This window comes from Anoplolepis gracilipes, chromosome 8 (genome assembly GCF_047496725.1).
Source record: "Anoplolepis gracilipes chromosome 8, ASM4749672v1, whole genome shotgun sequence".
NCBI classification, from domain to species: domain Eukaryota; kingdom Metazoa; phylum Arthropoda; class Insecta; order Hymenoptera; family Formicidae; genus Anoplolepis; species Anoplolepis gracilipes.
In genome coordinates, this window is record NC_132977.1 from 9,208,517 (window position 1) to 9,234,850 (window position 26,334).

General features: G+C 36.9%; 1 protein-coding gene and 2 non-coding genes across 3 annotated transcripts in view; 2 read left to right on the top strand and 1 right to left on the bottom strand.

The window, feature by feature from the left end:
* Positions 1-13,424: 13,424 nt before the first annotated feature.
* Trnan-guu (transfer RNA asparagine (anticodon GUU)) lies at positions 13,425-13,498 on the bottom strand. The gene has a single exon. It is a non-coding gene; the product is annotated as a tRNA-Asn (tRNA).
* A 579-nt stretch (positions 13,499-14,077) lies between these two features.
* On the top strand, positions 14,078-14,151 carry Trnat-agu (transfer RNA threonine (anticodon AGU)). The gene has a single exon. It is a non-coding gene; the product is annotated as a tRNA-Thr (tRNA).
* A 1,152-nt stretch (positions 14,152-15,303) lies between these two features.
* Positions 15,304-26,334, top strand: part of Mbo (nuclear pore complex protein Nup88) — a 65,555-nt gene continuing 54,524 nt past the window's right edge. Inside the window, exon 1 of the mRNA XM_072897603.1 lies at positions 15,304-15,513. Within this exon, the coding sequence (XP_072753704.1) occupies positions 15,304-15,513 (210 nt within the window). The remainder of the gene's footprint in view (positions 15,514-26,334) is intronic.

Genomic DNA, 26,334 nt, shown 5'->3' on the forward strand with positions numbered 1-26,334 from the left:
CTCCCTTCACATGGGACGAGTGTATTTTATTTGACGGCCTCACCTAAACGTCTATTCCCGGTTGACGTAAAGGCGCGTGTCGACACGCCCGGAATTGAGCCGTGCATTCAATTTTAAAGCACGTGTCTGTTCCGGAAGTGGAATTGGGAGAGGTCCTCAGGGATACACGGGGTGTGTATCGCCCTGTTTCCAATAGCTTATGCGAACGAAAACGAAGATATTTTACAAAATGGAAAGAAATTATTTAAAAAATGTGTTCTCTAAAAACGCAGCGAAATTTATTTAAAGATACAAATCGTTTTATTTACATCAAATATATCTTGCATTAAAATTCCATTAAAAATTTTTGAAAGACTCATTAATATTATTTTTATTCTTACTGCCATATATTGAAATTTTTGCCTGGAATTGTTATTCTTCAATATATAGAAATATATATCAAATAATTTATTTTAACGCATATCCTTTATACAATACATTTTTTGTTTGCATAACGTTTTCAAATTTACCATTTAAAGCTCATAAAAAATGTAAACGTTTTAAATACATCGTTCGTTTAGATTTGAAACTCTGTACACGATTCAATAACGAGAATTCAACATGGGAAATACGGACAGTCGAAATTTTCCAATTACCTGCTCGAGTAAAAACCAAAGGCGCGTATATACTAGACGATATTCAGCGTCGAGAAAAAAATGAAATCGTTCAAAACATGCGCGTAAAAAAACAGCACAGGTCGGCCGTTTCGCTTTCATCGCCTTTTTCGCGAAAAGGATCGAGGGTTTCGGTTTAAAAGGCTGCTTTTGACCGAAAAGTACTCGGCGTCGTGGCAGACGCCGACGCGCTCGGCGGTTCGCAGCTGATTTCGATTGAATAATTTATGTTTCATTACGTGGGTAGGAGGGAGAGAGGGTCCGAGCTTATAGGTGCCTCACAAACGGCACTCGTGTGTTTTGGAGAGAAAGCCTCGACCAACATTGAGCCGGTTGAATCAGACGTCGAGCCTTTCATATATTTCCTATATCTAACCATTGAGAGCAACGTGAAAAGAATTTTGTATCGAGGTTATTGAGGGGCTCGACCAATACGGTGGACGTAATGATGGCCAACATCGGTGCACCCTCGTTATAGTACAAAAGTATTCGTGAATAATTTAAATAAAACTTTTATATTTTATATCTTTTCATATAATTACAACTCTTTTATAATATAGTTTAAATTTATATATTTTTTTAACACACGATACTGTATTCATGATTTGTTCATCGACAAATTTAAATCTATATGTCATGTATGTTGAATATTCAAAAAATATTTATTGTAATAATTATCAAAGTGAACTTAAATTTTTCATTTAAATCATTTTAACGCATTGTAATACTGATAGTCTGGAAAAGCTCATCATAATTAACAAATTTCAAAGAAATCGATTTTTATATTATATCAGGTTGATTCCAGTTTTCTTTAACGTAGCTTTCGCCATCAACATGTAATTCCGTGACTTTTATATTTTTATATGTCAATGCAAAACGAAATAATTATGGCCCGTATCAATTTTTGTAAAGCTTTTTAATTTTAAAATAATAAATAAATAAAAAGAAACATTTATTGTATAATATAAATATGCTTATACACTTTAACGCATTGTAATACTGAAAAAGCTGAAAAAGCTCATTATAAAATTTAACAAATTTCGATTATATATACATATATACATACACATATACATCATATAAAAGTTGTTTATTTATCATTACAAAATTTACGATTTTTGCCATTGCCATTATATAGCTACTTGTTGTAAGTGATAAAAATAATTCTTATAATATTATGCGATGCAATAATTTTTAATCATATGTATAATTTTCTTCTATATAAAAGTAATTTTTATTTATTTTAACACATATAACATCCAATCTAAAGATTTAAGCTTGGAATTCAGACAGACTACGATGTAATCGGGAATTTAAAGAGGAACAATGGTTAGGTCCGCATTCGCGTTTGACCCGAGAAATCATAAGTTGCTTTCGGCCCTCTCGAGGTTGCACCGATCTAGGCAGCCGTGATTTATCGGCTGAAATTTGAGTATCACGAAACACGCGAAATGCGTATCGCGAATCCAATATACCGTTCAGGGGGGTTCCTTCTATTGGGTGGTCATAATTCACACTGGGATTCCATAACAAAAGGAACATATATATGCGTACGTATCAAAACACCGGTTTATATCACCGAAAATTTGTGAAAGGAATTCGTTTCGATTCGCATTGTAATCACATGTGTAAACAATAATATATGTATATTTAAAAAATATTATTAGTTCAAATACAGAAAAAAAATAATTATTTTCTAGACATAGAAAAAGTTTAATAAAATCAAAGAAATTTATCTCGTTAACAAAAGCTCTATTAAAATAAAATTTATACAACTGAAATTAACATATTGCATTTTCAATATGTGTAAGAATTAAAACATTACAAATAAATAAATACATATCCTAAATTTAAAATTTCTTCAATTATACAGTTATTTGTGAGATATTAAATAACAAATAAGTCAGGAATAAAATAATCACATCAAGTTGCAAATTAGACTTGCGATATAGATTACTTTTATTTTTTCTCGCATTAGAGAAATGCAAAACAAAGCGCGATAATATTCTTTCGATATCGCGCGATGCATCAACAAGCAATCATACATAAACGAGATGCAAGAACTGATTCCTCGAAACAACCCAGTATACATTCTATGCAATCATAACTTACGCAATTATAGAGTCGACCATTTATCCGGAATCGGTTGGGATCACGCGGTCAAATTCGCTCGAAGGGATGGACCTTAAGCAACCGTTCAAATCGACGGCGGCAATTCGCAGCTACCCCTTTCTATCGGGGAGTCAGCGAGCCGTTTTGCATGGAGCTTCCAGTCGATAAGAAAACGGTCGACTAGCGACCCCTTAGCTCTTAGCGGGGGTATCTACCCTACCGACTCGGGGATGATGCTTGAGTCTCGCGAATGCACTCGAGTAATCTTCTACGAAAATATTAAAGAATATTGCTGTATCCTGTGATATACAAAATTATCTTAATACCTAATAAAATAATAATATTGAAAAAAAATCTTATTAGTACAATGGATTTAATTTTAAAAATAATACGTATGTTCGTTAAAATTTAATTTTTTCTTACAGCCATTCTATTTTAATTAATAATGCAAATGTAGTAATATAATAATAACACGCTATATTATGAATATAGTAAATTATAATAGTATATATGTCATTAGCATCTCCCTTGCAATTATCACTATATTAAAGAACTATTTTCATAAAAGAAAAAACATAATAAAATTTTTCTATTATGACATTTTCATAATATCAAATATCAATATATATATATATATATTACGTATAATATTTTTATAATGTTAATAGTAGTATAAAATGTATATATAGCAAAAAAAAAGTTTAATTTCGCTCGATTGAGATTAGAAAGACGGAATGATTACACGGTCATAAAAATAAAATAACACTTTCGTCGCTTTGCCGTGACTTTGTCGGTTTAAATCACGAGTGTCAGGTGGATCGCGACAACAACGACATTAAGGACGACTAATCTACTATAACCGCGAGTACACAACGAAGCCGATACTTGGCAATGTGTTGGTCTTCTCGTCGACACTCGCTAATGAGTGAAGGGCCACTGGTGTTGTACCAGTACTCTCGCTCTGGGAATGTTAACGGGCCTTTCTCGTGTCCCCGATGCATTGGCGGTTATCGTTTGAACTGCATTATAGATTACACGCGGTAAGGCAATAATAATTGCAATCATTATGCAAATACCTGACTAACCCTCGTTACGCACCGAGGTACTTTACCCCACTAAACCACGAGACTACTACACACGTTCCTCTCGTCTGCATGACATGGATATTCTTTTTCTCGAGTATGCTGACAATTTGAAGTGTGCGCGACGCATTGTTACAAACTATTTGAACGAAACCTTTGAGCTACAAAGAATGGTCTCACGGCGAAAAAGTGCCAAGCATTTTTTTTTTTTTTTCAATACGTCAGATGCAAAAAAATTTTTTTTAATATTCATGTATATTTCAGAGACAGTGAATTATTTATTAACATTTATTTTTTTCGTAAATGTCTCAAGAAAATAACTCAAAAAAATTTCTTTCGATTCAAGATTCTTGGAAAGTCGTGTCTCTAAAATGTCACATTCATCAATCATCGTTTATTATTCGTTGCCGTACAAAATGTTTATGATATGATGAATTATTTTTGTTCCATATTAATCACATTAATTTCTCTTCTAATGGAGTAGTGTCTGGACAATGGATGCGCGATTACGAAAACATTTTTCACGGAAAAAATAATCAAAATGTTTCCGTCATAATGGTTTCGCGGCGTACCTTCGACGTGACAGAATCGTTCGCCGAGGATAAATCGACACGCGGCCATGGGCCATTCATTCCCGTCGGCAAAAACGCATCTGTCTATTAATGTTTCGTATTCCCCGTAAGATACGGCCCCGGGGACACGATTCATTTATATAACCCTGCGCGTACATGGCATGCCAATACCCGATCGACCCTTCCATGATCATTTGTCATTCTCATACGCCCACAAGTACGCGGCACTTCGGTAATAAAAGGCGTTGTTGCATTTCATGAATAAGACAGGAGTTACCATATATAATGTGCAACAATGTGTATAATTGCATTTTTTCGCATGTACGTATATGTAACAATTTGATCAATGTGACATGAAAAAAGTAAAATCGACAAAAATACTGATAGAGTAATAACTGTTCATTATTTCCCCGTAATACTTTTAGATATATTAAATTTTTTATGATCAGTGAATACTTTGCTAAAATTAATATTCGGTTCATATGTAAAGCAATATCAGAGATAAATTATTAATCACTACAATTACTAATATTAAAATTAATTCTATTACTATTAACGTGTATTAATGCGTATAAAGAAATACAATGTTTACTCTAAGTTTTTATGTATATTAAATATTATTATAAAAATTTCGGAAACTGAAGAATAAAAATATATATAGCAAATTAATATTTATCTCGAATGTGCGGAGGGAAGCCAATTTTATTTTCTCAATATTAATTAAGCAACAGTAGATTCAGGCAATATCAAATAATTTCATTAATCCTTCAATCTTTTGCAACATTCTGTAATTTAACTGTCTTTAAATAATAAATATCACAAATTTTATTGATTCAGTATTACACAAACGCATTTAACGTTCAACCTGCAAAAAAGTGCTTACGCCAATCTAGTTGTACGATGGATGATTATCGCGATCACGTTACGAATCCGAATAGTTCACGCACACCCTAATTCGGGTTGTTTCCCCGACGATACGTTCGTAATAAAGTAATTAGGCTCAAATTCGCTAAGGTGTCAGCGACAATTGATACAGAGCGATTCGATCGGATCGGCGAAGTTGCGGGAGCACTCGCGCTTAATGAGATGGGATGGAGATAAAGTGCGAAACGTACTCACTTCCGGTTACATTAGTCGATTATTGCTGTGCTTTCTTCTTGATTTATGCGCGCGTAACTTCTTCAAGTCTACAGTTGTCTGAATTCGATTCATTAGCAAGGACACTCATCGCATTTCCAATAGGTCGACCATAAATTTCGTCCTTATCTACATTGTTCGTCGCGGTAGTCCTACCAGTCATGCGTCGGCTTTAATAAATTGAAAAATCACGCTATGGTTCGCGACTAGAATCTCTCCGAGCTAATATGATTCCCTAACTTACGACGGTCCGTTATCATATCGCGGGTAACAAATATATTCCATTACGTGACAACTGTGCGCGCATGTGTGCGTTCGAGATAGCGGCGAGAAGAGCGCGGTGGAAAGGAAGAAAGGCAAGTGAAAATCTACTAGAATATATTTAATCAAGATCGTTTTGTAATTAGGGTAAAACATTTTTGAATCACGCGTCTGTCCCTAATATAGATGTAGATATGTCATTTACGCCGCACGATCGACGTATTTCACGCAAATGTTAGAATTTTATTTTCAATCTGTTCATTATTTCCCCGTAATACTCTTAGATATATTAAATTTTTTATGATCAGTGAATACTTTGCTAAAATTAATATTCGGTTCATATGTAAAGCAATATCAGAGATAAATTATTGACCACTACAATTACTAATATTAATAATTAATTCTATTACTATTAACGTGTATTAATGCGTATAAAGAAATACAATGTTTACTCTAAGTTTTTATGTATATTAAATATTATTATAAAAATTTCGGAAACTGAAGAATAAAATATATATAACAAATTAATATTTATCTCGAATGTGCGGAGGGAAACCAATTTTATTTTCCGAGTCACTTTCCTGATATGGAGAGAATATTAAATGCAAAGGAGAACTCCGAAAAACGCTCTCATATTTTTCTATAGGACCAAATAAATATATGCGAATATGTCGGAATTTCGTCGGGATAGAGAATGAAGGGGGAAACAGGCAGGCAGACGTGCCACAGTCAGATAGCGGAAGTAGTAGACGACAGCTTCCGATGGACCGCATTGTGTACGAATCACATGCAAAATGTAGAAGCCAAATATGAATACGTCTTGACAATGGCCTCCTCCGATTTCGTTTCTTTCGATCGTATCTCACGTAATCGTACAGAATGATGTTCGAAGGGTACATAATTTTTGAATAGCAAAGTTGAAAGTCCCCGCGTCATAATTGAACCACGGCAGAATATTATTTCCTCGCAAAAGACAATCTCTTTTTGCAAAACAATTGATCGCTATTTATTTACAATCATAGCTAATGCAAATGAACCTATGCATATGTATGCTAAAACATTATTAAAAAAACAAATACAACGAATAATATTAAATTGTAACAATATATACATATACTATATGTATAATATAATAAAGTATGTATTATAATATATAAAAAAAGAGTTTATTTATATATATTTGCATTATTCTCTTTATATTATATTTATATTATATTTCATAAAAGACGACTATGTAACAGATACATAATTAATAGTAATAATTGTTATTTATTATTTAAAACTCACGTGTCATTGTTTAATTACCATAATATTTTCGAATCTTTCGCTACGCGTCAGATTTTTTCCATGCATGCAGAAGACAGTCTGTCCAAAGTCGTCTACATGTGACGGTGCTCAACGGCAGTATGTATGGACAATGTGGGTGATTCTTTAAGCGTGAAATAAATAACTCGGAGGGCTCGGCCGAAAACGTGACGCGAGCCAGTTTTCGGACCCTCCAACGTCACGTTAACGAGAAAAAACCAAGGGAGCACATTTTAACGTCAACAATTAAAAATATTGTACATATATTATCGGGCTCACCTATTTGCCGCACAGCCGCGAGGGTCGTCTTCGCTCATTCTTCACGATTACAAACTTGTTTTAGGTACGCTCGCGGTCGTTGTAATTATAGCAAGCACACGTACGTAACATTATACATGTTGGACACGTATGTAACCAACGCGCGTAGAGCGGCATATGCTATGTCATATTTTATATCTTTACAACGGAGAAAGAATGCTTTTCATTCTTATACGGTATCTGCTTTCCTTCCCTTCCCTTCCTCTATAAAATTCATGTCATATACGAATGCTTTCGATTAATTTAAAACACGAATATTCACAATACTTTAAAAGTGAGCAATTTTGTAAAATATAATAGAATAATTGTCTTTATTCGGTCTCTCTCTCTCCCTTTCTTTTGTCTTAATTCATTTAAATAGTTTCTTGTTTTAATTATTTTATTATTTACTTTACACTGAAATAGATCTATACCACATATCGCGTTAACAATATTTAGATTGAAAAACTTGAATTTATAACTTAAATAATAACTTAAAATTTTTTTTAAAATTTTAAATATTTGAAGTCAAAATATTTGTCATACCGTATTAAATTCTTTCAAATAGCATTACGGCGTAAATTATCAACGGATGTGCCACGGATTGGTCCGGCGTTCATCGAAATACCGCGTTTTCGTAATTACACGCGTTTTTCTCTCCTACGAAATGAGCTGCCCCCATCTCTCATTCCGGACAGGGCTCCTCATCGCCGACTCGCTCTTATCTTGATATTTTTAGGAGGGTATTTTCCAGTGCTGCACGTTCTTTTCATTTCATTTAAACGGCGAACGGAGCGAGAGAGAGGACCGCTCGTTCAGCGCTCTTGCAACGGATAGCGCCACATTTTCATTAAGGCTGCTGATTTATTGGCATATTTAGCTCAGTCGACCTCGTTACGGCCTTTTGAGGAGATCAGCTAAGGTCTACTTCTCGAGAACTTTTCGATACGCGAAAATCTATAAATGTCTAGAAACATCGCAGTTCTCTAATCTCAGTTCTTATTTTCATATTATTAAAAAAATGCAAACGTTTATTATACTATCGATATCGCTTCTCCTTTAAAACTAAGAAAATAGATCTAACTGACAGGGATATATAAAGTAAAAATTACTATTAATAAAAATTAATTGAATAATGTTCTTAATTAATATAAACATTCTCTGGAGAACAAAAATATCAAATTTCTAAACTATATTACTCATAAATTTATTTTCTAAACGTTTTTTCATTTTTATTGACACAAGAAAAGAATTAATGATAGAGAGCACAAGGAGCAACATTAATATTACCAGCGATTCTCGATAAAAGAAGATATAATAGCAGGCTAACATTTTATCTTTATTCGGTTAACCACTAGCATGTATCAACTAAATTTAGAAGATCTAGTCTCGGCGAGAGAAACCCGAAGAAACCAATTGATAAATCGAAGAGCCCCGAAAATAGAACAATCTGTGGCGAGGCCGGCGAATTTTGCCAGCGGCTACCAGACGCGGGCACCATTTATATAACGTAAAGGATAGCGGAATAGAAAGGATTCGCGAAAGGTGGCGGCTAAAGGGAAGACGAATCGACGACACTACCGTGCCAGCCCGCAACTGACATCTTCCATACGTCAAAGCCCCGCCGACTCGTCTTTCCGAGCCTGCGAAAATGTTTCACCTCCGTATCCGAATTAAAGAGGGTGGCGAAAGATATTTTATCTTCTCTTCTATCGTTCTCCTCTGCAGAACGAGAGTGTATCCAAAATACTAAATAATTAAGTCACATATGAATATATATATATATATATATATACATATAAATTGATATGTGCATAAATTCATTTGTACAAGCATTAATAACACCTTCTGTACATATGCAATTAATTTTTTCTAAACGAGCAAAGATACGAGCGTCTTACTTCGATACTTATATGACTGGCATCTCGGACAAATTAATTTGTTTAATTAATACTGTAATAATTTTTACGCATAGAATTTTTTGTACAACTATTGTAGAACTTTTAAGTACTTAAAATCTAGTAAGAAATACTAAATAAATAGCAGGTAAATTAAGCAGCGTGAACTTGACGCCTCAGTTTGTCTCGAGCTATTTTTCTTTTTTTTTAATAGACAGAACTAAGTATTTGTTTAATTTATCAAAAACTCTGAAATTATTAAAAATAGAACCAGAACAATTAATGAGTTTCTACAAAGTGAGACGCCAGTTTCACACACACGACTGATTGTTTACTATAATGTGAGAACAAAATTATCAAAAGGAGAATTTTCCAAAAAATTCCTTAATCCCAATAAAATTCCATGACACTTCCCAAATTTTTCTCGATACAAAAGAAATCCCTGAAAATTCCAGGTTTTCCATATTTTTGCACGGAGTAAATATCCTGAATACTTATTTCAATAAATTTGAAAAAATTAACAAAAATAAAGAAATATAAATTATTAATTCTAACATTTTAACCAATAAAAATATGATTAATTTTCGTAAAATTTTAAATTTTATCTTTACCTGAGAGATAATTTAGACAAAAATTTGAAACAAATTTTATTATTTACATAAATGTAAGCACAAGTTATATTACGAAACATAATGTATGTAATCATGTTGGAAATTGAATTCTTCACAAGAATTTTTTACCCCGAGATTACGTATGAAACTTTACATCTTTCAGAGAGTGGCGAAATCATTTCAGAGAATCCCGATTGCTACCGCATGCGGGCGCGTTTAAAGTCGTACTAATTAACACGGCAGCGATTCAAGATGTCGGCCGTGCAATGGGGTGAGTCGAGAAGGAGGAAGTCTTAAGGCAGCGTGTTCTCTCCGGGGAGCCAAGTGTTAGGAGAATTAACAGCAACCCCTGATCTTGGCCCTCTATGCTATCTCCCTAATAATAAACTGGTAATTCCCAATGCCCCTATAAGTTACTCCCTTTCAACGCCACAATGACCTACGAGTGCCAAGACGTATTGTCTACCGGGTGTTCGTGATCTGTTCTATCGTGCTCTTCATCCTGCAGGCTATTAGTTGATTGAATGAGAAAAACGAGCCAAGAACAGCGCGGAAAAATGTCATACTTATGACACCGAAACGATAACGGTTGTTATAACGTGACATTGACTACCGCGATACTTCTGATAATCTTTCTTCATTGTTATACGACTTTTCAAATGTAAAATAATTTTTTTTTATGCGCATATGAATCTTATAATATTCTTTCATAAGTGTCTTTATTATTATACTTTATATTATTATAATTTGAGTAAAAATCCTTGTTATCAGATTAGTTATTCAATAGTTATTTACTCCAAAATTTAAATCCTTATCCTCCTTCTCTCTCTCTCTCTCTCTCTCTCTCTCTCTCTCTCTCTGTCCTACTCTTCTAAGCAGTAAATAACATTTATTAAATTACATCAAAAGAAAATATAACGAAAATATATTAATTAATAAACATAATCGTAACATAAAAGAAAGAGATATGTACTTATGAAATTAATATCGAACTATTATATATTTATAACAAACCCTGCACGAGAGGGAGCCGAAACGGTTAATAAATTCTAGTGATTCTTTGAGCAAACAAAATTTGCTAAATCTCAACTTTGGTTTACCGTGATGTAATATTGATGATCGCCGGTTTCGCGCGCATTCTCTCTTCCGGGGCATTTAGCGAAACTTACTCCCCACCGGATGTTAATTCGCACTCTGAATGAATTCATCATGATTTCAGTGCAATGCTCACCCGTTACATCGTTACGTTACAAGCCCGGTGTATCCTAGAATGTGCACACCTTCATCATAGACATCCACCATGGTCTGTAAAGTACCGTGCTTTCCGTACCGGGAAGGGGAGGAAAACGCGAGTAGGAAAGAGGGAGCGGATGTTGGTTACAGGATAGAGAGAATGAGGGATTGTAAACTTCCAAGAGGAAGCTCAACCTCTCGACCGTCTCAACCGGTTAAATTTATGGCCATAAATTCCTATCCAATAAGAAGCGAGATCCATGTATTCTCTAACGGTAACAATATATGCAAGTAGTACCTAAACTTATGCACACAGCAAGAATTCTTCGATAATTAATATAAATTCCAAAAGTACACGGAGAAAATTTTATATTAAAAATTACTATGGTATGTAGTAACTATGGACTATTAGGAACATTCCAAGTTAAAATACTATGTAAAACTGTCAAAATTGACGTAATTGACGTAATTTTTACATAAATTACGTCAGTTTTTACAATTCTACACAGCATTTTAACTTGGAATGTTCCTAATGGTCCACAGTTACTACATACCATAGTAATTTTTAATATAAAATTTTCTCCGTGTATGTAATATTATAAAAAAAAATAACCTTGCTTCTTATAAATAAATAAAAACGAGGTAAATATTATTATTGATATAACATCATTAAGATCAGATATTAATTTGCTGTTAACTTTTTTGAAGTGTTTCCATATAGAAATTATTTGAAATATACATGCACGCATGTGTATTATTCTAGTTCTAGTCAATAATTTAAAAAGATACGTAATGATTTTCAAATCACAGTTCTCCATGCTTGGTGTATTATTAAAGTGGCCCTATATTGTAATTATAACATCAGTAAATTACACGTATGCATGCTTGATAAATCTAATTGCTTCTCTGGGAAGAGGCACTAAAAAGCAATGAGAAGCGTCTTATTGCAGACGAAGGATATGTTCTCTTGTGTTTAGCGTAGATATCTGCTCTGTAGATTAGGAACGAAGGGGACGATAACAGTGACCGATAAATTTAGCGGCGACTGTCTCTTACTTGTAATTAAACGCACAATTTAAACAGACCGTTAGTGTCACCGTTGCTGAAGCAGAAGGTTTCCTTCCGGTGGAGATCTTTAAGAGCAAATCTTGTGATATGTGATGGCATATCTACTATTTCATAAAAAAAGAAATAATATATCAATCATTTACACCGCAAAGTTAGCCGTCAGCGAAGTAAAAACTACTTTATATTTCTTAATCTTCGTGTGAAACATTGATATATAAATAAAAAATAAATTTAATATAATTAAATAATTATTCATCAAAACAATTAGCAATGTTTTTAATTTGGCCATTATCGTGAAATATAATATGTTCTAAATATTTGTCCATTTCGAAAAATAATATTGTACAACTACTTTCTATAATCTACATATTATGCAATCGCGCGTTTTCGTTCTGCATATATATAGACGCGCTATCATCCTAATTACAATATTGTGATGACCCGCGTCGCGTACCAGTCGAACATCTGCGATCCATCGTGACGGATAAATCACCTTGGGACCACCCTCCAATCGCGTCTCGCCCATCGCCTTGCATATAGACAGTTACTAATGAGCCGACCCCATTTAATTAACCGTATATGGTTTCGATGCAACTGCCGGACTATTTCCCGTTGTGTACGCGCATATTATCGTCGCGACACGCGACGCAACTTTGACTAACAAATTTATTACAACGCGTAGCGATATTTCATCGCGGTTTTCTTGCGTCGACACATCTGTTCGATTTGTATCGCAGTATGCTATGAATCTGTAGATATGAACGTTTATTAGTAGTAGTAGAGTAATAGTTTGAGAGAGAGAGAGAGAGAGAGAGAGAGAGAACAGTTATAGCGAAGTCTAGAGTGTAATTCATCGTCGGCCCTTATCGGAAAATGAATTGCAAATCGCTTTGCATGTACCAAGTAATTTGCAAATCTCACTGACATACTTACTCTCATTTTTTTTGCGCACAAAGAGACGTAATAAATGAGGGACTGCCAAGACAATTTTAAGTATTTTTTTCTTAATAGCTTAATTAGCTACATATCTATTAATTTTTTTAATAATTGTTATTTGATTTACTATACAAAATATTTTAATATCATATTTTTGTAACAGTATTAAAATATAAATCTTATAGATTGTGCTTTTAATCATTTTTATTTATATGTAGCAAGTTATTATTTACATTTATGATTTATTTGCAAAAAGAAACGCCCCCGGGTGGGCTCGAACCACCAACCTTTCGGTTAACAGCCGAACGCGCTAGCCGATTGCGCCACGGAGGCTGTTTGACTGCTGGTTGACATCTTTAACAGATAACAGCCGTCCTTTTTTTCTCTCTTTTTTTACTCTATGTATATAGTTTTATTTTTCATATATTTTATCTTTTGCTACATATATATATAGAAAAAATAATAGTAGTATATTTAAATAATAATATAAAAAAATAATGATATTTGCTCAGTTATAATGTGTGTGTTATAAAATTGAGATAATTATAATTTAGTCTAAAAAGTAAACTTGTAATAAAAATCTAAATTTTTATAAAATACTAAAGAGAATTTACATTTATAGAATAATGCAAAATTTAAGAGAAATAGGAAAAATTATTTCATAACAAAACCATTTTGAATATACTTTGAAATTCGGACTATGTCGACATATTTTTATATCGTCTCTATTGCAGTTATAAAATTAATGATAATGTTGTACTAATTGTCAGAAAATATTTTCGAGATTCACATATATATATGTAATAGAACAATAATTAAGAATTACGAATTTATCTTTGAAAATGCAATATATTAGAATTTTAGGAAGATGTACACACACTGATAAATTGCAGGTACTCACGTTTATCCAACGGCGCCGTGGCTTAGTTGGTTAAAGCGCCTGTCTAGTAAACAGGAGATCGAGGGTTCGAATCCCTCCGGGGCCTGGAAGCAAAAAAAGCATCAATTGCTTCAAAATTTTTTGTACTCTATAACAACTTGATTTTATTCATTTAATCACATGATAAATCTAATATTTTTGACGAGCCACACGACCAATTTTATATTCAGCTATACATATATATATATATTATACATTTTAAATATGACAAATATCAATTACTAGCGAGATATTACTACTGAGCAATCGCAGAATCGTCATTATTATTTCTAATAATTTAAAAATATTAATCGCGTATAATCGCTTACCTGTGCTACCTCGATCTCGTTGGACAAATATGTATGTAACAATTTCGATATTTTTCGATGAATACACAAACTCACCACTCGCGCGAGAATACTATCATTCGGATTAAAAATCACCTGAGAAATATGGCCGAATCGAACACGACATTATACGAATATAATAATATCGCGAGATTACGATTTCGCGATCACTCCCGAGTATCGATAACCGCAAAAAATTAATCGCGAGGTTACACTTATTTCGAACGTAAAATACACGCGGAAATCCGACCGGATTAAACACTATACGTTATACTACGCGTTTTGCGAAACGATTATAAGGCGCGATCGTGCACACGAACGTCTCTATATTTATAAAAATTAAGAATTAATCGTGAAATATATCACACTTGCGGCATCATTTGAATATAAAATCGCGGCCAGATGGCGCAGCATTTACGCCACGCCACGGTTATTTCGCGAGGTAAATCAAACTTACCAAGTCAGCATCGACGCGCTCGGAAAGAAATCATTCGCGAGAGATTACGCTTGCTCTATCATTCAACATAAAGTAATAAATTCGCGGACAACCGACCGGAGCGAACACCACACCGCGACTAAAGGTCGTTTCGACGACCCAACAACTGTGGCCGATATACGCAGGCACGCTATTGTTTACAAAAAAATAGAAATAATCGTGCGAGAGAAATTCCACACTTGCTACGTCACTCGTAAACAAATTGGCGGCAAAGCACACGTAAGCGACGTAAAGCAGGGCCACCAACGGTTGTTTTGCAAACTATCTAGCGGCCGCCATGATCGCAGGAGTGACAACTGTTGCGCGGCAGACGAAGTTTGTTGTTGTACCGGGTCGCGCGCTATAACCTCGCTTCGTCATTTCGTAGTTGGATAAAATGTCATCGTGTACGGATTTGTTGCGTCTGAATGAGAAACGACTGTTCAAAGACATTAGAGCGAGCCTGTCGTACGGTGCTAAAGAGACGCGCAGTGTCCTTGAAGTACGTGACAACGTGCTGTACGCGTGGAATGCTGACAAGTGTTGCGTGCTCACATTCAACGTCGCGGCGACCCGTGGCAAACTCGGCGAAGACGTCCCTTATCAGGTGAGTACTATCTCTCTAATTATACTCGTCGATTGACGAAGGATGCTTTTCCGTTTCCACGCAAATGTCAAAGTGTCGTTCTACGTAAATGTGTAGCGCGTTGTGTGTCGCGCAGTCTAACCTAACCTTAACGACGCATCGGTTGCTAACGCGTGCGCTGCTTTTTCGCATGTTGTAGAAGGAGAGCCGTTTATTCCTTGATATTTGATAATTTTACATACAAATGCCCCAGGTATGAGCGACGACTTTTATTATTTCGATTATGTGGCTATACTTTGTTGCGTAACATATATTTTTCTTACCTAAATTTGGCGATTTACATAACACAATATGCGAGATGACAAGGATAATTAAAGTTATCAATTATTAAAGAAAGTATTTTCTAAATTAAATGCAAACGCAATATTATTTTTTACTTTTAATCTTGAAAATATTTATTTTATTATTTAAAATCGTGGAATAATAGAATGTATGCGAGAGTTTTTGTCATATTATTTAAACTTCTTTATATCTTATATAATAACATATAAATTGTCTAAATATAAATGAAAATATTTAAAATCAATTCTCATATTACAATATCAATTTCCCTTTATAATCCTGTATGTTTTTAATATAATCTTATTTCCACTACTAACGCATACTAACAAAGCAAATAATACGCCAATAGTCCCTAATAAATTGATTTTAAAACTAAATACATATACATATAAATTGAGAAATTGAAAAATCAATATCCTCTACATTATTTTTTTGCCAAAGTATTTCAAAGTATTTAAACATTTTATGGCTGCGCGATTATTGCTCTTTTATATTTTTTAAATATATGATGATTGAAATAATATCGCAAATAATATCTAGAAATCAATAAAAGTCTAGAAAGGAATTTAGGGATAAGCATCACGAGAATTTGTTTCCTCGAAGTAACTTGAGGCTAGTTCACGTTACCGGTGCACTGGCGGAAAATGATTGCGCGGTAAATGAAAGGGAAGCGACAGAATCGCGACGGGAATGGTGAAACGGTACGTTCCATCCTCACGCTGTGGCCGCTGGTGCTTTTATTTCATTTCAATGGCACCGCGGGATCAGCGGGTTACGTTAATGCCTCGGCGCGCGCGAACGCAAAAGAGCGGCGAGGGGATAATTTATAGGAAATGGGTTGTTCGACGCTCCGGAGTAATTTAATTAAAATAAATGTCCGCGCCGCGGAGGAGCGCTGGCCGCATGGACAGACCCGCGGTTCCACGACTGCGAATAAAATGCAAATTCAGACCCTTCATCGGGGGAAGGGTCGCGCGTATGTGTATAGCTAGGTAGGTAGATAAAGGTACCCGCGAGGGTGGAGGAGAGAAATAAGTGCGGACGGAGGGTCCGATGGTCTCTCGGTACCGATCGTCGCTCGTTCACCCGTTGATTCGATAAGCCGTGGTATTCGACGTAATTTCACTCAACTGTCGTTTTAATAACACGATGGCATAATATTTCGTTTGATATGCAATTAATGATCATTGATTTAAATTAGAAATAAATCAAAGCTTAATCAATTTACTATCGCGAATTAAACAGTGTGTAGAAAACACACATCCATTAGTATAAAGTTTCGATAATTCGACGGATTCCTGACGGTGATGACAAATCAGTGTACGATAGGTCTCTTAGACGATTTTCTAATCTTACCTCGGTGATTTCTCGAAGGCGTCGATTGCGTTAAACGTTGACGTCGACGACGACGCGGCCACTTTGCGTTTGCTCGCTACCAAATGTATGCGCTCGGGCCTGGCTGAAATATCGGTCGTAAATAATAAAAGTTAGCGAGGTTCCTCTCTGGCGCGCACGCCGGGACTTTAAACCGGAAGATAGGTGTCGCAGGATACGGACGGGGGTGGCGGTGGGACAGAAGTGGCGGCGAGTCGAGGGACGGGGGTGTGGCGCGGGACGGAGACAAAGACGCACCATTGTCAACCGCTCCGCCATCGGAACCGCCATCCGCCGCTGCGGGAAACTTTGAATCATTTTTATTGCATAGAGTTATCTTTGTTACCAGCGGAACGAACGTCTAAACGCGCCCTCTCCCTCCTTCTCGCTCTCTCTTTTCCTCCCAGGGATATCTCTCCCCCTCTCTCTCTCTCTCTCTCTCTCTTTTTCCCGCGCCTTTCGCCAGGTCACTCCCGGCCCTCGTTCTTCGTCCTCGCCTTCCTGCCGGTTACGCTCTCTTTCCCTTTTTGCACCCCTCTTTCTCTCCCCCTTCTGTTTCCCCGTCTCCGACGACCGGGCCGGGAGATAATACGAACGCGAAAGCTTTCACACCCCTTTGGCTGCCCAAATGGAATAAGTTCTTTAATTCGCGGATTTACCGCCGGGCAAACGAATCGTCCGCGCTGTCGCCGAGATAATATTCGGACGAAAGAGGGCCACTTCTTGGCCAAACTTTTCATTCGTACCGTGTCTTCTTCGAGGTACTCACCGAAAACAAACGAGATTGTGTAAGTCGCGTTAAATTACTCGAAGTTTATTTAAACTGCTGAAACGTATTTGAGATACGCCGCAATACGCGAAGATTAATATTTATCGACAAGTAATAAACGTAATATTTGTAGAAGAATCTTACGTATTTTTAAATAGATTTATTATTCATTTCTTGCGTGTCTCATGCTTTGTAAAATAATTTTCTGAACTTTAGAGAATTTGTTAAAAGACAATTGTAAATCTATTAATTTGTCGAGAAAATATACTAAAGTAGAAAATATTGAACACACATATAACTAAACATATATAATTAAAATTAAAATTTAACTCACCGTGGTTCGAAATCATGCACGACGCGACTTGCGTTATCATTTGCGATTTTTTACACTATCTTTTTCATGCTATCCAACGCGATTAAAAACATGAAACGCAGACGATCGCAATCGCGCGCCAAGGTAAGAATTACTTCGATTCTGGGGCACAGTGCGATGCCAACGACCTACGTGAGGCTTTCTATATGCCTCGCGACGTATAAAGGGGGCAATCTTATCTAAATTAAAAGTACCGTTGTGCGTTGCGACGAGCCGAGAGGGTCAGCGGCGCGAACAAAATAGAAAATTTCGGGCGGATTCCTGCCTCCGCACCACCGTCGCGCCGGCTCCGGCTCCGGCTCCGGCTCCGGCTCCGTCTCAGGAACGGAGCGGAATATCGCGTAATAAGCGAAATCCTCTCGACGATAATTAAAAAGTAATTTTACGGTGACATTTGTAACTGCGGACCCGCCTACTTGCCGTCGCTGGTAAATACACGTGCAGTCGCGCGTTCTATATGTACACAAGCAATAACTGCAGGCGCGTGTATGTGCGTGCGTGCGTGCGTGCGTGCGTGCGTACGTGCGTGTGTGTGTGTGTACGTCTGAATGTTGCCGCGGTCAGATTCACGCCCGAGCGTATAAGCAAATGCGGGGGATGGCCGTGGTTCCTGGGCCAGGTTAGCTGCTGTGCTGTGCACGTGAAGGTATACGAGAAGGCATACCTAGAGCAATAAAATTCACGGGAAGTGTTTTACATCGGGTGGCGCGCATAGCTCGTTCCCTCCCTCTCTCTCTCTCTCTTTCTTTCTTTCTCTTTCTCTTTCTCTTTCAGCGTGTGTACGCTGGTTATGGCGCGAGAGGAGAGGGGTGGAAAAGCGAGGGAAGCTCACGAATTCAGTAAGTGGCGGACAATGGCTTTTGTGGTAGACATCGGCCGTGCATCTCTCGCCGCGCGCATCCCCCTTTTCGGCATTCGTATTTCGTTCCACGGCATGGATACATTTTCTCTTCCACGCTCTGTTTTTTGTCCTTCTCTCTCTCTCTCTCTCTCTCTCTTTCTCTTCCTCTCTTTTCCGCGAGCACTCGAAGCTTCGTCATACTCTCGGAGATGCGGAAAAAGCAGTAACCCTACGTGAACTGGTGGAAATCTCTCTTTGTCTCGACTCATTTATTAATAGAGATGTATACATGCCCTCGAAAACGTTATATCGGAGAGATAATTGCTCAGGATCGTCATGAAATTTATTGGACATATATATATATTGATTTTTTTATAAGTATTTATTATAGCTACATATAAAATGCGCAATTCTTTTTTTTCTTATTCTTATTTTTTATTGTCATTTAATTTCACGTGACTCTCACTTTTGAAGAAAATTTAAATTAAGAATTTTATCAAACTATTTAGTATTCTAAAAAGTAGAATTTTTCCTAAAATAGAATTAATTTCTCCGGGTATTCGTCAAAAAATTTGTCGGGAGGAAGTTTATAACGTTAACAACTCCAACAACACGCGCATTGAATTAATTATACGCGATGCGGGATACATAAGTCGTAGAAATTATTTGGCATCAGGAGCGGAATTTAATGCATCGTCAAGGAGACGCTTAAACCGGCATCGTCGATGTTATTGGACGGAAGCGAGCTACCACCATAGGGCGCGTTAATACACGCGCAACAGTGCGGATGTGTGGCTCTTGTACTCTCGTGAACTAGCACCTTTATCTTTCGCAGCCGCGAAGTCGTATACAAGAACGACGACGGTCCATTGTCAAAGCTGCCCGTTAAAATACGATATACGCCCTTAGTCTTGGAAGGAACCAGGCGCGCACCCACCGGCCTCCATTATCGCCGCGTGTATAGCCTATGAGCGGTGAAAGGGCTGCGAGGCCCCGGCAATGACAATAATTCCGCGCTAATAACCCCTCGCAAAGAGACTTCTCGGGGCGGCTCTTGCGACAGCGATAGCGCAGCGTCTTTGTAACCCGACCGGTCGTCCAAGGACCAAGCATCGACGAGGACCGAGCAATGAGCCCTTGGAACCCATAATCTAAAAGCACACCTTCAGATTTTACTTTTACGTAACTTCATCGCGATGTGTTCCCGGATCAGTCGCGAGATACGTAAGCTTTGTTACATTCTCAAGTACATATGTTAAGCTTCTAATAATCACAACTCCATTTAATGATTTTATTATAGATACATAATTATAATTTTTTTAAATAATTGAATCTAATCAACCTTTCAAGTATCTTGTATGTTAATTGATACTAATTAGTTTCAATTAGTTTAATCATGAAATAATTTTTTTTCGCGAAATATTGTAAAACAATAAATATTTTTATGGAAAATTAGATATTTGAATTTTCAATAATTTACAATACTACACAATCATAGTATTTCTCAACACATGCAATAGTAATGAAACATTTTTCAACGCAGTTTTATCACTAAAATCATCATCTCAATACATCAAGCGTATCGAATCGTCTACTCTGACGAATGAAGAAGAGAGGGATCGAGCAAAAGTGGATAGCTCTCATTCCGCAGGGGGTGGCTTTGTCATCCGCGGGACGCCTTGGCGGGCTAATGCATTTCCTTTACAGTTTTAATGGGCATTCATAACTAAGTTTAATAATGCCTGTAGAAGGCGAGCCGTCGCGGTTGCATATCTAATAATTCCATGGCTCCACCTCGCGCAGGAAGTGGCGCGCGGCACGGATTTTAGTGGTGGCTGCTCGAGCTTTCGCCCCCGCACTACCCCCGGCTTCTGAAAATATCCATCCGACCTTATTCCCTTTCTCGCACTCTCTTTCCTTCGTTCTTGCAATTCTTCGCGCAGTTTGAAACACCATTCTCGGGCGTTCTCAAGTCTTATTGTTACAAACGTAATTATGTATACTATTTTAAATATGATTTTTTTATTTGTAAGTGAAATATTAACATTTTTCTCAATATGTAATAAGAATTTAATGAAACATACATTATTATTTCAGTAATCGTCATAAATAGTAAATTTAAAAATAATTTATTTTTAACACTATAATAAAACATAATATATTGAAATATAATATATATTTACATATTCTGCCATTTAATAATTTATTTCTGACAGAGAGAGAAATATAATTTTAAGATATATAATAAATAAAATAAAATCGCAAACACAAGAAAGTCTTGCAATTGCCATCTTTTCCCATCACTCGATTATAGAGTCCGAGGGAAACAATAGAATTGTACAATTCCCAGAATGTTCGTGGAATTACCAAGCTATTTCCATTTTATGTCCGATACATATCGCTCGACAGCCTAAAGCCCATTTGAAACGCCTTAATCTCCATTGAATCACCGACGATGAGAACTCGCGGACAGAAGATCCACCTATAGCCACGGAAGGAGATGGGCGAGGGGGAGGCTGAGTTCCGGCCACGACGGTGGCATAATGGCGTCTTGGTAGTAGGGCCGAGATATAAATCCCGGCGCCGTTATATGGCGTAACGTGCCATCTTAGCTCGGTCTTCGCCCGCTCTTCGCGCGAGGATGGGGAAGAGAAGGCGAAGCCAGCGGCGCCGTCTCTAATAAATAACCCCGAGACAATGGACACTGTCCAAAACACGGCGGATCTTACGCCTTTAACTTGGGTACCAAGTCTCAACCCTTGCCCGCGATTCTCGCACCAGCCCCCTCTTGTCGTGTGTCCCACTCTCCCCTTTCTTTGCGACTCTCGTTGCCTCGCACTCTCCGGACCCGGCCACCCCCGCGCGACCCACGACGCCGACGGATTCTCCCTCGAAAGCGGCCATCGTCTCTCGCGTCCCGCCGTGGTAGTCTTCTCGAATTATAATGTTTGTTTCTAACAAATTACCATGATAATGCCCGGCGTCGCGTAGCGGCGAAACCGTGTCTTCGGTGGCACACTTAAATTACGCGACTATACGCGCGAGTACCGGGAGTCGTCGTCGTCGTCGTCGTCGTCGACGTCGACGTCGACGTCGTCGTTGGCGAAGAACCGCAGCGGCACCGTCGTTGGTACCAGGTAGTTGTAATGTTAATTAGCCACTTACCTAACCGTACAGCGGTAGACAATCGGACTGCTTTCTTGAGAAGGTATTCCAAAGTTTCGTATCCTCGGCCGCGATGTCGCAAAAGGGAAAGATTTAAGGGCCAACAAGCGTGTGAATGGTTATATTAAACTACGCCGTGACAGTCGCGCATCGATAGGAAAATTTATTTTTTCAGTAATATTCACGGTGTTGTTTCTTTCTTTCTCCGTATCTTTTTTTATCAGGTTCGCATGCCAGGATCATCAAATAAATAATTTAATAAGCAGTGCTAAAAAAAAAAAAAATAGGAATATAAATTTGCTATTTATTGTAAGATAAAATATAAAAATTTTTAATTACATTTATATTCTCAATTAATATAACTTTTTTAAAGTTTAATAATTTTCGTAAAAAAGGTGCATTTTATAGCCCAATTGAATGTACAAAGGATGATGCATCGTTCTTTTCTCGAGTTGCGACGCATTTACTGTCTTGTACGTTGTTATGCCGCGAGCACATTTGAGAGCGCGTTGATTTAAGTTCCACGCCTGATGTGACAAAGCGTTATTACATCCCGTGCGTAGGAACACGCGTTAAATCAGGAGTCAACGCGAGGAAATTTTGTCCTGCCGGTCCGGAACATGTCCGCCAGCATCATCGTATTCGTCGGCGCGCGCGCATAAAAATTATGTCAACTCCTACGACCGGGGTGAGCTAGCGCTGGTAATATACTTTCTACGTTTCGTCGGCGGACACCCTATTATGCAGCGAAGCGACGCGGGCTGCGAAGGCGATAAACTTTATTTTCCAAAATCGTCTGATGCGCGTATCCCGGCCGCGGTAACGATCGTGATAACACGCAGCTCGTAGAAACGAACGAGGGATGATAGGGGATTCCGAAAAAAAAAAACCAAAAACAAATTGTCGACCGCAATTTTTTCACGCGACGTTGTCGCTGCGACGAGTTTTTTGATCGTCCTCGGTGGATAAAAAAACGGGGGTTAAAATATTTTTCCCGCATGACAATGTAACGCTAGAAATATAATTAGCGCTTTAATACTTAAAAGGCATCACTGTATGGAAAAAGGCGAAAGTTTGTATTTTTCGATCGTCGAGAATATTGAAATCGATGACTGAAATGATACTAATTGTTTTATTCATATATCTTTATCTACTCAATGCTGATTATCATATAAGACGTGATATCGTACTTTGCAACAGTGGTAAATATTACAAAACCATATCACAAAAAAATATTTAATAGTATTACGTCTATTAGTCATTATACATTAATTTGAATTTCAGATTATTATTATTAATCAATATAGAAAACGGACTTCTAAAAAAAACGAGTAAAAATTTTTTTTGTGAATTACAGAAAGCGAATAACTATATTTTTGATATCTAAAAGTATTTAATATAAATATTAATATAATATAATATAATTTAATATAATATTAACCATCTCATATTTCATATTTATATATATTTACTTCATAATTTTTAAACAGCATGTATTTTATTTGAAAATTTCAAATCTTTATCGAAACAAGAATATATTCATATCGCCGTAATACATTGAAAGAATGGTAAATAATTTGCCAAAACGATCGCTTTCATTATTCTCTAAAAAAACCTTCTGGTGTGCTATTTTCCGCATTAGAATCATAAAACGTTGGATGCGTCTAACAAACAAACAAACTGTCAAAAACATTACCAAAGTCATTGACAAAGTTAACTGCATTGTTGACACGATTTTATTGAGAAGATTGTATCACGTTTTTATTAGAAATCCATAAAAGTATATCAAATTTTTTCTATATTAATTTATACATTTGAATAAAAAAATAATATTTGGATATTTATGCATATTTATAAAAAGAAAAAAATAACTTTTCGGGTTTTTTATTTTGACCATATATCTTCATTGTCTGTAATCTTTCCGATAAGTAAGATTAGTAAGGCAATTAACGCGACGACTGGCGAAAAATTGTGATAGCATATAATTCGCAAAACAGAGAGTAGCGACTTATGAATGTATAATTTTTAATCTGCCACAACGACTCTAACGGCGAGCATGACAACGATCTACAGTAAACGAGCTTTTAATTTATTGATGTGTTTTATGAGATACGCACAAAGATACAAGTAGTAACCCTACTCATTCTACGCTTATATCCTATTTACATTCATTATAGATAGTAACTCGTAATAAAGACTCAACATTTTTATTATCCGTATTTTCAGCTTAAGGTAGATACAATAAGTAGCGTAAAATCTTGATTATCGTTGCAAGTCGCGTTTAGCGAGGTAGACTTATACCTCGCTTAATATTCTGATCGAAACGTCGCGAATTTAATCGAACTCTGCGTCAAATATCCAATTCTCATCGTTGCGATATTGAATCGCCAAAGGCGCGTGATATCAAGAAGGCGGCAGGAAATGCTAAAAGAATAAAAAGAGAACTAAATTGAAGTAAACGGAGAAGGAACGAACGCGAACCGGGCGAACGTCTGTGGCTCGGCCCTCGAGCAGTAAATCCAGAAACGGTGTTACGGGGCGGCCCCGGAGATAATGCGCAATCATTTCGGAATGGAAATTAAAATCAGATGATGAATCCTAACGATGCCGTTTATTATTTTAATTTTCCGCGAAGGCCGCCGCCCCCGACGCGGGCTACCGGCGGCCGCCGACGCCGCCGCGCTGGTAACTCGAGTTCGAGACACTAAATTACCTTCCTATTAGCCGTATAATTACAAGATGGCCTCGGTAATTTCCGTTTATTCCGACTTCGTCTCGCCGAACGGCCGCTTTATATTACGCGCGGCCGTACACGATATCGCGCGTTGATTGCCATAACTGTGGTTTAGATGATATATATTATCAATATCTCCCGATAATCATTATATATCAAAGTTTTGCACATGATATCTATGATGATTAAAAATATGACAAAGAGAATTTTAATATTTTTTTTTATATTTATAATCTACAAATATTTTACAACATTTTTTTTTATGCACTTTTATATGATAGATCACGATATACAATTTTTTGAATTCATGATAAATTATACATTATTTTATACATCTCTATATAATAATTGTTGCGTAAAAAAAATAACATTTGCGTTTAATATGTTCACTTTTACAAATGATGGAGTTAAATGTGGACGCGAAACAAATCGCGAATAAAAGCGTAAGAAAACACATCGGATTGGCATTGTATCCGTTAATGGCGCGAAAATCTTTCGTCGCTTTTCACACTCGTGCCGAGCGATAAAACACCACCGTTACGAACCTTTAAATGCGCCAATAATCGAGACTTTCGCTTTTACGCGGCGATAAATCGCGGACTTCTGGTGCCCTTCTGCGCGGCCTCGCGCGAATTTACATCCGCGGTGACGTATAAACTCGCCGGGAATCGTTCTCCCCTTTTCGCGCGGCTCGCGTATGCCGGGTGCCGGCAGCTTATTATAATGTAACTGTAACTTTTTATGTCGCTCGTAACTCCGATACAGCGCGGAATCGCGTCTGCGGGGCCATCAGCATCGGTTTCCACCACAGTTGCTGTTGTATATTTGGACAAACAAGTATTATTGCCTTCCTTTATCCCTCTCCCCCACATTTAGCTAGCTAGTTTATGCGACTTCGCTCGCTCAAAACGCCAGTGCCGTTTGTGTCTTACGATTGGAAACTGTTACGACGTACGCGCGATTTATGCGAATCACTAGACGCTTCGTGCGGATGGTACAGTTGTATCCAGGTTATTTTCATATATTGCAAAAATGGCGAGAATGGCAATGTACAGGAATGTAAGAATGGAAATTTGGCTAGATAGTATCAGATAGAAAATTTTACGGTTTCTACTAAGATACGAAATGGATAGCAGCTGCATAAAATGCGCATATTCTGTTACATTCAGCACTTGTTTAAATTTTTCGCGAAAGACCAATTTTTCATCGTCGTATTTATAATTTTATTAAGTATTTTAGACATT